Source organism: Ochotona princeps, chromosome 14 (assembly GCF_030435755.1).
Source record: "Ochotona princeps isolate mOchPri1 chromosome 14, mOchPri1.hap1, whole genome shotgun sequence".
Taxonomy (NCBI): Eukaryota; Metazoa; Chordata; class Mammalia; order Lagomorpha; family Ochotonidae; genus Ochotona; species Ochotona princeps.
This window is the reverse complement of record NC_080845.1, coordinates 1,603,556-1,618,930: the sequence shown is the minus strand read 5'-3', so window position 1 is coordinate 1,618,930 and position 15,375 is coordinate 1,603,556. Positions and strand designations below refer to the sequence as shown.

Sequence of the window (15,375 nt, the reverse complement as noted above, 5' to 3'; positions counted from 1 at the left end):
GACCCCTCCCTGCCCGCTGCTGTGGGAGCTCAGCCCGGTGGGAAGACGCGGCTTGGCTGGAAGGCAGCTGGGGCCTGGGCCGCCTGCCACCTCCCGCTTGCCTGGCCCTGGCAGGCTGTTCCCCTGGCACATCTCCACTGAGCTGCCACTGTGCTGAGCCCCAGAGAGGGTGCAGTTCTGGGCTCTCCCTTCTCCCAGGGACCATTCCAGTCCTTGTGTGACCCCACGCTGTTCTCAGCCAGAGCCCAGGGCAGGGTTACGTCCCAGGCCTCGCAGGGTCTCCCCACTTTTCATCAAGTTGCGGGAATCCTCTCAGCACCAGAGCTGGTCTCAGGGAGCAGCCCACGTCCTGGGCAGCACCGGGCAGTCGTGACAAGCCCAGTGGTCCCCACCAGCCCCCGTCGCTGCCAGTGTTAGGCCAGACGTGCCATGTTTGTGTCTTCTGTGTGTGTTTTGCTGGAATTAAAATGAATTTCAGCCGTGACTGTCTCCGGCTCCTCAAGGCTGTAACAGCTGCGGTGCCGTCGTTAACATTGGTACCACCCGGGGCATTCCTGAGAAATCGGGCTGTGCGTGTGTGTGTGCGTGTGCGCAAGGGAAGGTGGGACATCTGGGAGGCCATTGGGTTACAGAGCTGCCTGGGCGAGGCCCTGTGACCGAACCTTGATGATTTCATGGGAAGAGACCACGAGGAGGAGGAGGAGGGCGCTCTTTGGCTCTCTGTGTGGCCCCTCCCCCACCCCATAGACCCGTTGCCACCCAGCGCCCTCAGATGCCAGAGCTCTGGGGTCGCCCCGTCTGAGGCTATGAGCATGTGACCTGTTCCTCCTCAGGTGTTCTGTTAGGATGACAAAAAGCTGACCAGCACGGACAGGTTCCAAGTTCTCACTGCGCAGGGCAGGCCGTGGGCTAGGGCCCCTGGACGGGCTTCCGTCAAGGGTAGGGCGCCCCCCACCCTGCCAGCAGGGAAATCTGCTTTTCTCCAAGTCCTCTCAGCTGGTTCTCCAGAAAGGTACAGGAAAATACCGAAAAAAGTGTCTACATGCCTCGTGGTGGTGGTAAGCAGCATAGAACCGCTCCCATCCACTGACTGTCTCCCCGAGTGTCCACCGCGGCTGGGCCTCCCGTGTGGGCACTGAGCCCCAGGCCCTGGGGCCCTCCCCACCCCCTCCCAGGCCTGCTCTAGTGAGGGCCCAGAGCTGGGCCTCAAACCTCAGCGTTCTAATGTGGGGTGCCAGTGTCTTGGCTGGGTGTTAACATCTGTTTGTTTGAAAGGCTGAGAGGGCAGAGGGAGATCCGAACAGCTGCAGTGGCTGAAGCTAGGCCAGTCCAAGGCCAGGAACCAGCAGCCCGCTCTGGGTCCCCCATGTGGGTACAGAGACCCAAACACTTGAGCCATCCTCTGCTGCTTTCCACGAGCAGGAAGCTGGATCAGAAGTGGAGCCACTGGCCCTGCAGCTGTCACCCACGTAGGCTGCTGGTCCCACAATACCACAGCACTGCCCCCTTAGCTGGAATCTTTGCTACCAGGCTAAATGCTCCTCCCTAGTCCAGCCTCACGGTACCTAACACTCACAGTCTCTGATTCTTGGGCCACTCTTCAAATACCTCATGGCCCCTTCTACTTCCCGCATCAGCCCGGCGCCCACCAGATGCCAGACAGCTGCCAGCACTGCCCCACGGGTCTCCACCTGGGAGTCAGTCAGTCTCTGCTCACCCAGTCTTCAATCCGAGGACCAGCTGGAGCCCCAGCTCCTCTGCTTCCCATCCAGCTCCCTGCTAATGCGCTTGCGAAGGCAGCAGAGGAAGGCCCAGGTGCTTGGGACCTTAAACCCACATGGGAGACTAGGGTGGAGTTTCAGTCTCCTGCCTTGAACCTGGTCCAGCCTTGGCTGTTATCGCCATATGGAAGATGGATTCACTACTCCCTCTCTTCTCTCTTAAATAAATCTTACAGAATAGATGGGCAGGTACCAAAACCCACATAGGAATATCCTGACATCAAGCTATAACATGGACAGTGTGCACCTGTCAGGGTGACCAAAATTCAGGAACCCAACAGTACCAGGTGCTGACCAGGACGGGGGCAGAGTGGCAGGTGGTGCAGCCACATCTAGAGATCACTTGGCAATTTTTTTTTTTTAAAGATTTTATTATTATTGGAAAGCCGGACATACAGAGAGGAGGAGAGACAGAGAGGAAGATCTTCCATCCGATGTTTCACTCCCCAAGTGAGCCGCAACGGGCCGGTGCGCGCCGATCTGAAGCCGGGAACCAGGAACCTCTTCCGGGTCTCCCATGCGGGTGCAGGGTCCCAGTGCATTGGGCCGTCCTCGACTGCTTTCCCAGGCCACAAGCAGGGAGCTGGATGGGAAGTGGAGCTGCTGGAATTAGAACCGGCGCCCATATGGGATCCCGGGGCTTTCAAGGCGAGGACTTTAGCCGCTAGGCCACGCCACCGGGCCCCCTCGGCAATTTTTAAAGATTTATTTATTTTACTTGAATGAGTCAGAGAGAGGAGACAAATCTTTTCCACTAGTTCATACCCCAAATGGCTGCATTAGCTGGAGCTGGGCTCATCTGAAGCCAGGAGCCAGTTGAGCAGGGTCCCAAGGACTTCGGCCATCCCCAGTCCATTCACAGAGAGCTGGATCGCAAGTGGAACAGCTGGGATTGGAACTGGCGCTGCCTTGGGATGCCACTGCCGAAGGTGGACAGTGGGCGTGCTGTGCCATGGTGCCAGCCCCTGGCAATCTTCAAAGCAAATAAGGCACATTTATCTCTCGGCTCATGGTATCACTCCTGAGTGCTGACCCAGGGACTCCTGAGTGCTGACCCGGGGAACAGTGGCTTGGGCACACGGGGACTCCTGAGTGCTGACCCGGGGAACAGTGGCTTGGGCACACGGGGACTCCTGAGTGCTGACCCGGGGACCGGTGGCTTGGGCACATGGGGACTCCTGAGTGCTGACCCGGGGACCGGTGGCTTGGGCACACGGGGACTCCTGAGTGCTGACCCGGGGACCGGTGGCTTGGGCACACGGGGACCAGTGGCTTGAGCACATGGGGATTCAGGAGTGCTGACCTGGGGACCAGTGGCTTTGGCACACGGAAACTCAGGATGCTGAAACCAGAAAGGCATCGGAGAGTGGGTAAGCACGCTGTGTGCCCACACAAAGGAGAATGGCTCCATACTGGAGAACCCTGGGCTGGGAGGCCTGGCAAGAACAGGCGGAAGGGAGCCCAGGGCTGAGTGGGAGCTGTGGGTCAGGCCGAACTGTGTACTGCACAACTCTGCCTCTCCAACTTCCGGGGAAGAAAGAACAAAACTGGGACGAGTTGAAGGATCTGGGATGAGCGGCACCTCGGGGATTCTGACTGTATGGAGGGGTCTGTGTGCTGTTGGCATCAGGTGCCCCCATGCAGACCATGGAGAGACCCTCAGGTGAACGCTGGGCTCTGGGCATCAGGGTTGTCATTAAGGTCCCTCTCATTCTCACGGAGGTCGAGGCTGTGGGGGCTCTGGGGTCTGGGGATTGTGAAATATCAGCATCTTGCATTTTGTGTGGCTGTGACCCTAAAGCAGCCCGAGGGGCCAGGGCAGTGGCATTTCAGGCTCACCCTCTGCCTGCAGTGCCAGCGTCCCCCGTTGGCACCAGTTACAGTCCCAGTGACTTTGCTTGCAATCCAGCTGTCTGCTTATGCCCTGAGAAAGCAGTGGAGGACCAAACCTTAGGCCCCACTACCCATGAAGGAGACCCAGAGGAGGCTCCTGGCTCCTGGCTTCAGAGCAGCTCAGCTCTAGCTCATTGCGGAAGATCTGTCTCTCTCTGTAAAGTATTTCAAATAATTTTTTTTTTATTCTAGCTTTCTGGTATACTGGGTTTTTTTTTTAGTTTTTTATTTACTTTTTAATTTTAGATGATGTTTACATAGTTGATTAGGGTGGGAAGGATCAAGGGTTAGGGAAAAATGTGTGTGATTATTGTTCCCAAATATTCTATTTCTTCTTTCTTGTTTCTGGGGCATGGATTGGGTGGGTGGGACAAGGGAAGAAGCCATACCCACCCTTCCAACTGCCCCAATCCCGGGATGGGGAACGGCCGCCCGATATCAACCCGGGTCTTGCCCAGGTGCCAATCTCCCCCACCCAAGCATGAGGGAGCACAGTGTCCATTGGCTGTCACAGTTGGCCTTAGAGTCTCCATTTGCCCAGACATTGGCTGGGGTCGTTGTCCAATTTGCCCTGCCCTCCTCCTGGCAGGCTACCAGCTGTCCTCTGCAGGCCTCAATGGACTGCCATGTGCTCCATGTGGGTCTGGGTCAGCTGCTCCATCTTACCCACTGAGGAGAACCCAAGGGTGCGGGCCAGGTGATCTGGGTCTCTCCAGTCCCCACCGTCCCCCTCCTTTTTTTTTTTTTTTTTTTTTTTTGGAAAGATTTATTTTCATCGGAAAGGCAGATTTACAGCGGCAGAGAGCTGGAAGGGTAATAGAGCGGCTGAAGCATGAAGCAGCACAGGTGGGTCATGAATCTGGCTCCCCAGTAAACAAGTCTTTGAAAGGTACTTGTGAGTTTCAGCATGTGGACCTCTTCCCCTTTCCCGGCCCCATGCCCTCCCCCGCCTCCCATCCCCTTTGGCTGAGCCACGCAGGTGACCCTGAGGCAGACAACACTGTGGGAAATTCGCAGAATTGAACTTCCTTGACAGAGGCCAAGACCTTTCACTCCTAGGACCCTTGGCTCCTGTCCCCCTGCCCTGGACCCAACTCCTCCCCGCCACTGTCCACCCATTCAGTAGTGAGGGCATCAAGCAGACAGACCTGCAGGGTCTGTGTGATAGGAGCCCAGGCAGCAGCCCGAAGGCGACTTAGTGGGCTGGGGACTGTGTTGAAGGCACAGGCCCCTGGACAGAGAAGGGGCAGCTCCGCCTGCAGCCTCTGTTGCCCACTCAGTGTCAAGGTTGGACTTCCTGGGTAAGGTGGTCTTTTCCTTTGCTGGTTCGTGTTGGCAGAAATGAGCATCCCATGGGCTCAACAATCTCTTCCCCTCTCCTGTCTTCCCATCTGGCTCAGGCCTCGTGGCTCCACGCTGGTGTGGACTTGTGCCCTCCTTCCTCAATGCAAGCTCAGCCCTGCCAGGTGCCCAGTAGCTCACAGCCTCTGTGACCCAGAAGCCAACACTCAACCCCTGCACCTCCCCATGGGGCTCTCCTCCCTGGCTGAACCAGGGGGCCAGTCAGAGCCTGGAGACAGAGCGCACCTCCTCGCCCTTGTGAGTGGAGCCTCAGCCTGCGGCAGCCGGCACACAGCCAAGCCCTGGCCCTGGCCTGTGTGCCCCACCTGCTCCCATTCCCAGGGGGGCAGGCACCTACCCAGATGCCCAGCAGCAGCTGGCCTTGGGAAAGCTGCACCGTGTCTGCACCCGTGACCTTGACTCTTGCTCCATAAGTACCTGGGCCCCCCTGGGAGAGCCACCCAGAGGCGGACGCACACCATGGGACGCCTGGAGCTGATCGTGTGGGGCCTGGCCTGCTGCTTGACAGCGGCGCAGGCAGCGGTGACGGTAAGTGACAGCCTCACAGGGCGCCCCTTTGCGCTCTCCTCCCAGCCGACAGTGTGAGTGAAGCCAGGGCCCAGAGCAGAGCAGGCTGGGAACCGAGACCCAGGCCTGGGGTTTCTGTTCCCATGCATGGCCTTTCTGAAGGGGTCTCTCTGCTGATGACCAAGATCGCTGGGTAAGCAGAGGAGGCCAACTCCACGGGACTTCAGACAGACCGCAGTGGGTGTTGGTATGAGTACGTCCCACACGGCATCTGGAACAATTTAAACCAGAAGAAAAAAAAAAAAAAAGGAAATGCACCTTCCAAGCTGAAATTTCAATGTACCACCCTCGTGGGTCCTGGCCTCCTCCCACGCCCTGCTGATGTCACCTCACAGCAGGGGCTCACGGGGCCTGCTGGCCACATGCCCAACATCACAACATCACAGAGCAACCACAAGCAAGGACCTGAAACCCGGCCTTGTCCAAACCAGGGATCTGCACCTCCCCACTTTCCGCACCTTGCCACCTCCACTTCCTGTCCCTCCCCAGGGGACACGCGTCTCTAACTCCTGCCCTTCCCACTCAACCCTGCTGCCTCTCCACCCTTCACCCTGCTGTCCCAGCCCCCCATGGCCCCGCTCTGTGCACCCCTCCTGTCACTTCCTTGAGAGCTCCAGCACAGCTGGAAGGACCCAGTTTCCTGCCAACGGCTGCTGCGGGTGCCAGCACCCCCTTCCGGAGCCACCGACCCCCTCAGTGGGAAGTCCCGGGGCTGATGTCCACCACACAGAGACCTCTGAGAAGCGACTTCCCAGGCCCTCCCACGGCGCCAGGCTGCCCCCTGCTTGGACTTGGAAGGGTTTTCCTCCTGCTACCAGCTTCAGCCCAGCCCCCACTGTCCTGTCCTCAGACCTCTGGGACCCTGGCGGGGCTGGGGCAGAGGGTGTGGGTGCGTGCTGCCTTTCCCACTTGGAGGCTGATGCGGGTGTGAGCCAGGCTGGCAGATGCACCTGTGCCAGCCTCCAGGCACCATGTGCAGATGTAAGAGCCTTCCTTCCATCTTGGCTGTTCTCTGGGCTGGGGTCTCAGGCCAGGTAGGCCCCTTGGGCTGGCAGGAGGTGAGGGAACCGGACCCTTTGTCTGCCTTGGATTTGCACAATGAGCAAGAGCCATGCCAGCCATGCCTCCCAACTGCTGGCAACACTGTAGTGGCCCACCTTGCAGATGGGAAGACCGAGGCTCCCTGTCATAGCTGGCCAGTCATATCCAGAACCCAGGACCACCCCATGCCTTAGAAGAGTCCCAAGAGGGAACAGCTGCTTTTACAACCCTGGGGAGGGGACAGGCCATGTGGGGCAGGTGGCAGGGCCTTCCCCAGGCTTTGATGCACCCCCGCAAAGCAGGCTCACCTATGGGCTCGACCCTGGGCTCAGGCTGGCCTGGCTGAGCCCCCTGCCTTCTGCCAGCTGGGGGCCGTGTACACAGAAGGTGGTTTCGTGGAGGGCGTCAACAAGAGGCTCAGCCTGCTGGGTGGGGACTCCGTTGACATCTTCAAGGGTATCCCCTTTGCCACCGCCTCAACTCTGGAGGACCCCCAGCGACACCCGGGCTGGCAAGGTGAGGGGAGGAGGTGGTGAGAGGATGTGTGCCGGGCGGGCCCTGTGGTGGGTGTGGTGTCCAGGGTGCGTCCTCACAGCAACCCCTGTGGCTGCCCGCAGGGACCCTGAAGGCCACTGACTACCACAAGCGCTGCCTGCAGGCCACCTTGACCCAGACCAGCACCTTTGGGGAGGAGGACTGTCTCTACCTCAACATCTGGGTCCCCCAGGGCAGGAAGGCAGGTCAGAGCCCAGGCAGGGCTGTGAGGGGACGCCTGGCTGGGCCCCTGCCCGGGAGAAGTCTGTGGCTCACGAGGGTGCCAGTGCTCAGCTGGCTGTGCCCCCTGTCCCCACCACAGTCTCCAGCAACCTGCCCGTAATGATCTGGATCTATGGCGGTGCCTACCTCATGGGCTCTGGCCAGGGCGCCAACTTCTTCAGCAACTACCTGTATGACGGCGAGGAGATTGCCACGCGCGGCAACGTCATCGTGGTCACCTTCAACTACCGCGTCGGCCCCCTCGGCTTCCTCAGCACCGGGGACGCCAACCTGCCAGGTGCGCTGGGAGCCCGAGCCCGGCCGGGGTTGCCGGGCGGTCGGAGAGGAGGCTGCAGACAGACGGGTGGACGGGTGGATGGGTGGACGGGTGGACGGGTGGACGGGTGGACGGGTGGACAGGTGGACAGGCAGCCACCGGGGGAGACACAGGGCACAGAGCAAGGTGCTGCAACCCTGGTACAGACACACAGCAGCCAGGGGAAGCCAGGCAGGGCTTGGCCATGCTGTGCTAGTCCCCACCCCTCCCTGGCACCCTGTCCTGCCCAGCCTCCTAGGACACACCTGGTGCCATCCTGGGCTCTGTAAGGTCTAGACACGCATCCCACCAGCACTGAATGGCACCTGCTGGTGCCAGGCCCTAGGTCTCTCACTGCAGCACTCCCAGACCTGGCGAAAGGTTTAGGAGGAAGGTCCCTTGCTTACCTCTGCCCCCCCCCCGCCACCAGGTAACTACGGCCTTCGGGACCAGCACATGGCCATCGCCTGGGTGAAGAGGAACATTGCAGCCTTTGGGGGAGACCCCGACAACATTACCCTCTTTGGGGAATCAGCTGGGGGTGCTAGTGTCTCTCTGCAGGTCTGGAGACCCCTTGGGGTGGGGGAGGGCGGGGCTGCTGCTGAGCCCCAGGTGCAGCCTGGGTGACTGACCTCTGTGTGTCGCAGACCCTGACCCCCTACAACAAGGGCCTCATCCGGCGTGCCATCAGCCAGAGCGGGGTGGCGCTGAGCCCCTGGGCCATCCAGAAGAACCCTCTCTTCTGGGCCAAGAAGGTCAGCAGAGGGGCAATGCGTGGGGGTGGGGTGGGTGGGCAGGGAGCTCGGTCTCCACGCCTCGAACCCCAAATCACTCCCCATCCTCAATTCCACATGTCCACCTGGCTTCTATCCCCAGATTGCGGAAAAGGTGGGCTGTCCCCTGGACGACACAGCAAAAATGGCTGGCTGCTTGAAGATCACTGACCCCCGGGCGCTGACACTGGCCTACAATCTGCCCCTGGGGGGCACAGAGTGTGAGTGGGCGGCCAGGGGTGCGATGTGGGGGCACGGTACTCTGGACTGAGGCTGGCGCCCCAGGCAGCTCACAGCCACACACCCTGTTCCCAGGGTGGGGACCTTCCTTCTTGCTCTCCTTCAGGGGTCACAGCTGTCCCATCTCTAACAGGGACATTTGCCCTCCCCTGTCCCAGGGTGGCCAACTGCACATGCAGGGAGACTTCACAGCCCAGAGCTGAGCACTCACCTTTGACCCCCACCAGCCAAGCCCACCGGGGACCCCTTAGCCAGGCAGCTTCATTAGCCCGGTGGGCTGGACTCTGTCCCCGACAGAGCGAAGCCTGATCACTCACACCTTAACCCGCTGTGAATTAGGATGCGAGTTGGTCGGAGCCAAACAGCTGTGTGTGGCAGCCTCACAGGACCCAGGGGGAGCCGGCTGTCCCCTGCCCGGAAACCAGTTTTCGGGTGCTGTAGGGGCTAGTCCAGACTTTGCATGGTTTCTGGCTGGGGTGGGAGAGAGAGAGAGAGCGCTTCCATGTACAAGACCACGTCCAAATGGCTGCACCCATGGGGCCGGGCCAGGCTGAAGCCGGCAGCTTGGGAGTCCTTCCAGATCGCCTATATGGGTGCTGACAGGGACCTAAGTATTGGGCCATCCCGTGTCGCTCTTGTGCTGGGAAGCCGAGCTGCCGGGATGGGACGCAGCACTCCGTTGTGGGACGCTGGTGTCACAAGCAGTGACCCCTGGAGACATTTCTGATGATGTTCGGGAGAGAGGGTGGAGCCAGGGACGCCACTCCACCCGCATGGCGTTCAGTTGCCCTGCCCCGACGCCCACGGTGCCCAGGCTGGGATCAGGGCAGGCAGGAGGGCTCTGACCACAGCTGGCCGTGAGGAGGCGGAGTGTGGGGAGCCCGCTGAGCCTTGGACCGCCCACAGACCCCGTGTTGTTCTACCTGGGTTTCATGCCCGTCATCGACGGGGACTTCCTCCCCGATGACCCCATCAACCTGTTCGAGAACGCCGCCGACATCGACTACCTTGCGGGCACCAATGACATGGATGGCCACCTCTTTGCCTCCGTTGACGTACCAGTCATTAACAAGTCCAGCAAGGACATGTCAGAGTAAGTGGCTGGGGAAAGGGCAGCACACACTGGCCTGGACGCAGATGGCACAGTGAGGGGAGGGGGTGTGCCGATGCCCTCCTGTTGGCACCACAGTGGGGTCCAGTGCCTGCTTGGTCCCCCCCCCCAGCGAGGATTTCTACAAGCTGGTCAGAGGCTTCACTGTCACCAAGGGGACTGCGGGGGCCGAGGCCGTGTACAACGCCTACACCGAGTCCTGGGCCCAGGACTCCAGCCAGGAGAACAAGAAGAGGACCGTGGTGGACATAGAGACGGACATCCTGTTCCTGATCCCCACGGAGGTAGCCCTGGCCCAGCACCGAAGCCACGCCAGGTGAGGCTCCTTGGCGCAGGGCGCGGTCAGGGTGCGCTTCCTTCTGGCCTCTTTATGCCGGCTGAGCAAGAAAGGGAACAGGCACACATCTGGAAAGGGACGCAAAGCGTGTACAGAGCTCCGGGAGGAGGTCGTGTGCGCCTCGCCAGGGGTGACAACCTCGGCTTTCCCCTGGCTCTGCTCTGCCTGCCCCTCCAGCGGCCTCCCTCCAGGGCCTGCTGACCTGGGTGGGCTCCTCTCCCCGCCTCAGGACCGGCCAGACCTACTGGTACCTGTTCTCCCACCCCTCGCGGATGCCAGTCTACCCCAGCTGGATGGGGGCCGACCATGCTGACGACCTCCAGTACGTCTTTGGGAAGCCCTTTGCCACTCCCCTGGGCTACCGGGCTCAAGACAGGACGGTCTCCAAGAGCCTGATTGCTTACTGGACCAACTTCGCCAGGACCGGGTAAGGTGCTCTGCTGTGGGGCGTCTGGAATGGTGCCTGGAGATCCTTCTGATGCCCTGCAGGCAGGGGTGAGGCCCTGGTGACACAGCTCAGCTTTGCCTTGTCCCGTAGGGACCCCAACACAGGCACATCAGAAGTGCCTGCCTACTGGGAGCCCTACACCTTGGAGAACGGCAACTACCTGGAGATCAACAAGCAGACGTCCAAAGACTCCAGGGGGCAGTACCTGAGACCCAGCTTCCTGAAGTTCTGGACCACCACCTACCTGGAGCTGCCCACGGTGATTGGAAACGACCCGGGCTTGGTGCTGGTGCCGCCCACCGATGACCCAGAGGCCAGCTTCACGCCTCCTGCTGACACCTCTGTGAACGACTCCATGGATGCTCAGGTTCCCGTGGCCATTGGCTTCTAGTGTGTCAGGAGCCTCAGCACCCAAGAGCCACAGGGTGGCACCCCACGCACCCGCCTCCTCCCCTCCTGAGCTCTTCCAAAATAAAGCCTGCCGCTCCCGGTCTGTTGTCTGGATCATTATCGAGCTGGAGGGAGGATCCAGGGTCTGGCCCTCCCTCTCCCTCCATCCTCAGAACCGTTGTCCTTGTAGAGAGGGGCACAGGATCCAAGTGTGTGTGTGTGTGTGTGTGTGTGTGTGTGTGTGTGTAGGGGAGGGGCGTGGCATGCTCAATGGCCAGGTGAGGATTTAGGGTTGGGGATCTGGGGCTTGTGGGGGACCCTGGTTCACAGGATGAGGGTTCCCTTAGCCTTAACCACTGCACCAGCAAGCTCCTCCCAGACACGAAGCCAGAGGACGCGGAACTCTACAGGCAGGAGGCAGCTAAGGGGAGGGCCAGCCCCGGGCTCCGGGGGACTGAGCAGGAGTCCCCACTGTCCACTGTGGGGACTGTCCACTGTCCCTGGCTGGCCTCCTCCTGGCTGCCTTGCATGTCTGGCCTGTCACTGGCTTGGCTCAGTCCCCTAACAGATGTGAGAAGCAGTCCTGAGGCCTGTTGCTTTAACTGCTCTTGTCTTTAGGATTGATTTATTTATTTGAAGGGCAGAGTGAAAGCGACAGGGAGAGCATCTCCCATTTGCTGGCTCTCTTTCCTGTCACATGGCTGCTTGGCCAGGGCTGGGCCAGGCAGCGGCCAGGAACCTGGAACTCTGTTAGGGTCTCCCACATGGCTGACAACGGGCCTAAGCATTTAGGCCATCTGCTGCTGCTTTCCCAGGAGCCTTGGGGGGCTGGGTAAGAGGGAAGCTGCCGGGACTTGAACCGGCACTCAAGCGGCGGCTTAGCACACTGCTCTCCTAATTTGCTGTTTCACTGACGTGCAGGGCTAGATGAGAGCCGTCCATGCCATGCACAGCCATCTCTCTCCATCAGCCCCCGTTGGTTACTCCGCAGAGAAACCGCATCTCCAGGAGAGCACCTCCCCTCCCGTTCTCCCCCGCAGCCTCTGGAGTCCTCTCCCTGGCTGTCAGTCTCTAGACATTGGCCTGTTGCAGACATTTGTTGTAAACAAACCCAATGTTGACGGTGCGCACAGCTCCTAGCAGGTGCCATCAGCCCCCAGTCCCTTCTATGGCCAAGTAATCCTGGTTGTTGTTAGCACGCAAGGTGGTATGTAGTATTCTTTTTCTTTAAAAAAAAAAAAGATTTTTAATTTATTTTTTATTACAAAGTCAGATATACAGAGAGGAGGAGAGACAGAGAGGAAGATCTTCCGTCCAATGATTCACTTCTCAAGTGAGTGCAACGGACGGTGCTGTGCCGGTCTGAAACCAGGAGCCAGGAGCCTCCTCCAGGTCTCCCACACTGGTGCAGGATCCCAAAGCCATTGGGCCATCCTCAACTGCTTTCCCAGGCCACAAGCAGGGAGCTGGATGGGAAGTGAAGCAGCCGGCACATGAACTGGCACCCATATGGGATCCCGGGCATGCAAGGCGAGGATTTAGCCACTAGGCTACTGTGCCGGGCCCAGTATTTTAGCATTCTCTTACAGTTCTGTTTCTGTAAAGTTGTTACCAAGTTGCCCACTTTCATCTGAAATGTTAGTCATTGGAGTCTTTTCCCGCCAATGCAGCTAGAAGTTTGTCAAAGAAAGGACTCTTGGTCTTGTGGGTTCTCTTTATTTTTTGGTTGATCCCTTTTGTTAGCGTTGCCTGGAGTTCGGCCTTTGGTTCCTCACTGCAGGAATTCAGCCGGACATGCTGGCCGCCATCTTGTCCTGGCAGCCATCCTAACTCCTAAGTCCTCGAAGATCACCTGCTGCCCTCAGCTGACAGCTGCCTCCTAGCACGCCTTGGGAAAGCCCAGCTGTGCTTCTGTCGACCCCCTGGCCACGTGGCCTGCGATCCTGCGGCCTGTGCTCGGCAGGGGACATGTTCTCACAGTCCCTCGAACACGGCGTGGGTCTCCATTTGTCTGCCTTTGGCTGGTGCCCAGTTTCACACGCTGGGTTTTTCTAGGTTCGAGGTATGCAGGTGGGGCTGTTGAACCCGGTTGCAGGAATCCTGCAGTCCGAGCCTTCCTTCCGAGTGGCGCACGCCCTGGTTTGGGGATGTTGTTTCTGTTTTCATTGCCTCGCGGTCTCGTCAGCATCCCTCACCGCGCTCTCTGTTCTGGACGTACTGTCTGGCCACGTCACCTTGAATGTCCACGTCCCGCTGTGGCTGTCACCACCTCTCTGTGATTTCCAACTTTTCAAACGGCCCAAAACTTGTGCTGCAGTGGGCGTGGCGTGAACGCCCCACGTGCCTCTGAGAAGGGCGTGGTGCGCTGCCTGCCAGGGTAGCTATTTCCTAACAGCTCCTATTTCGCATACTTTACAAGTGTTATCAGGCGTGTACATGTTTATAGTTGTGTATCTTCTTGGCCAACTGAACCCTTTCATCAATACATAGTGCCCCATTTATCTTGTTTTCTTTTTGACCTAAAATCTACTCCGATAATACAGTCATTAAGATATACTATCTTGGGCCTGGCACGGTCACCTAGCAGCTAGGGTCCTGGCCTTGCATGTGTCAGTATGGGCACTGGTTCAAATCCTGGCAGCCCCACTTCCCATCCAGCTCCCTGCTTGTGGCCTGGGAAAGCAGTCGAGGACGGCCCAGAGCCTTGGGACCCTGCACCCACGTGCAGGAGACCCGGAAGAAGCTCCTGGCTCCTGATTGGCTCAGCTCCATCTGTTGCAGCCACTTGGGGAGTGAATCATCGGACGGAAGATCTTCCTCTCTGTCTCTCCTCCTCTCTGTATATCTGACTTTCCAATAAAAATAAAATAAATCTTAAAAAGATGTACTGTTTTTCTTGCAATGTTTCAAAATTTTTCATACTTCTGTAAGTAATTGGTGATTTTAACACATTTATATTTACAGTGAGTGCTGGGAAAGCAGGCCTTATTTCTAGTGTTCAGCTAACTTTTTTTCTGGATGTTAAGCCCATTTCCCTAAATTCCTCTAAAAAAGTTTTTTTTTTTTAAACTTTTAAGGTTTATTAGTTTATTTAAAAGTCAGAGTTAGACTTTAGGGAGAGCCTTCCACCCTCTGGCTCACTTCCCCGTTCAGTGCACGTTCTGCTGAGCTCTTCCCTGCTCTTGGGGATTTTCAGGAACCTTCTCAGAGGTTCTCTTGGAGATGAAGCAGCAGCATCACGGAACCCGCACAACCCTGCAGGACCAGGAGCAACGCACCCTCGCAGCCGACACGCCGCTCTCAGCACCGCTCTGCGGGCCCGGCCTGAGCTCCCATGGCGCTTGTCTTCACGCACGGCGTTCCCGGCAGGCTGGCGGCCACTAACACACCGCTGTGCTGCCTTCTGAGCTGGCACCGGGGCCCCCCACGCCCCACACAGCATATCAAACAATAAAACCACAGCCACCGGCTAGAGTAGAAACAGGATTTTAATATAATATTCAAGTCTAGCATTTACTATTTACATCAAATAAATATTGTTCCCCCCCGCCCCATTGGTAAACTTTTTTTTTTCTTTTTATACAAATACTTCATCCGCCTCCCCTGCAAAGCCCAGTCGTGCGTGGGAGATCTCACCCGGCCCAGGACACAGCGGTGAGAGTGGCACCTGCAGTGACATGAGATTTGCACCAGTGGGACTGTCCACGAGAGTGGTCCATGGGTGGGGGGTGTCTCTCTCTCTCTCCTCTGCCAGGAGGGGGCTGGGTACATGACCCTCGTCTCTCTCACTTGGCCATGACGGTGGCATCTTTGGTGCAGCCTGAGGAAGGCCGGAGTGGTGGGATGAGGGGGCAGGCCAGTGCCCGCGGGTGCAAGCGGGCAGTGCCCCTGCACCTGGGAAGGTGTCGGGGTGGAGGGCACGGCGGGCAGTGCCTCGGAGGGGTCCTCTGGTTCCCGAGAGCAGAAGGCACCTAAGGCAGCGAGTAGTCCTCGGCAGGGGCCAGGTCAGCCTGCCTGGCAGCAGGCATCAATCCCGGCCACGGGAGAGGATCCAGGTGGGCCGCCGGGTGGCAGAAGGCACCTGCTGGGCCTGGGCCACTCTGGTCTGTCCGAGCTCGGCCGCCAGGCCCCGGGGCGGACGTCCTTAGAAGATGCCTTTGGCAATCTTGAGTCCTTTCTGCTTCATGCGAGGGAGTGTGGAGCTGGTCCCGTGTTTGACCTTGGCCCCCTTGGTGAAGGTCCGCTTCCTCAGGATGAAGTCGTAGTTGGCCGTAGAGTTCATGGCGTAGAACACATTGGCGTTCTCAGGGATCTTCAGCTCTGGGGGCAGGGGGCGGGAGGGTGGTCGTTAGAACAGCTC

The 15,375-nt window shown here is 58.8% G+C and overlaps 2 protein-coding genes across 4 annotated transcripts in view; one reads left to right on the top strand and one right to left on the bottom strand.

Moving 5' to 3' along the window:
* Positions 1 to 5,363: 5,363 nt before the first annotated feature.
* CEL (carboxyl ester lipase) lies at positions 5,364 to 11,016 on the top strand. Its single transcript, XM_004593669.2, has 11 exons — positions 5,364 to 5,564; positions 7,010 to 7,160; positions 7,262 to 7,384; positions 7,501 to 7,698; positions 8,147 to 8,277; positions 8,364 to 8,471; positions 8,593 to 8,710; positions 9,636 to 9,822; positions 9,953 to 10,156; positions 10,407 to 10,604; positions 10,716 to 11,016. Exons 1-11 carry the CDS (start codon positions 5,496 to 5,498, stop codon positions 11,014 to 11,016), a joined length of 1,788 nt encoding a protein of 595 aa, XP_004593726.2. The 5' UTR covers positions 5,364 to 5,495.
* A 3,469-nt stretch (positions 11,017 to 14,485) lies between these two features.
* RALGDS (ral guanine nucleotide dissociation stimulator) overlaps positions 14,486 to 15,375 on the bottom strand; it is a 31,859-nt gene continuing 30,969 nt past the window's right edge. For all 3 annotated transcript variants that reach the window (XM_058672806.1, XM_058672804.1, XM_058672805.1), the window contains exon 18: positions 14,486 to 15,335. In XM_058672806.1, coding sequence (XP_058528789.1) covers positions 15,160 to 15,335 — 176 coding nt within the window. In that variant the 3' untranslated portion in view covers positions 14,486 to 15,159. The remainder of the gene's footprint in view (positions 15,336 to 15,375) is intronic.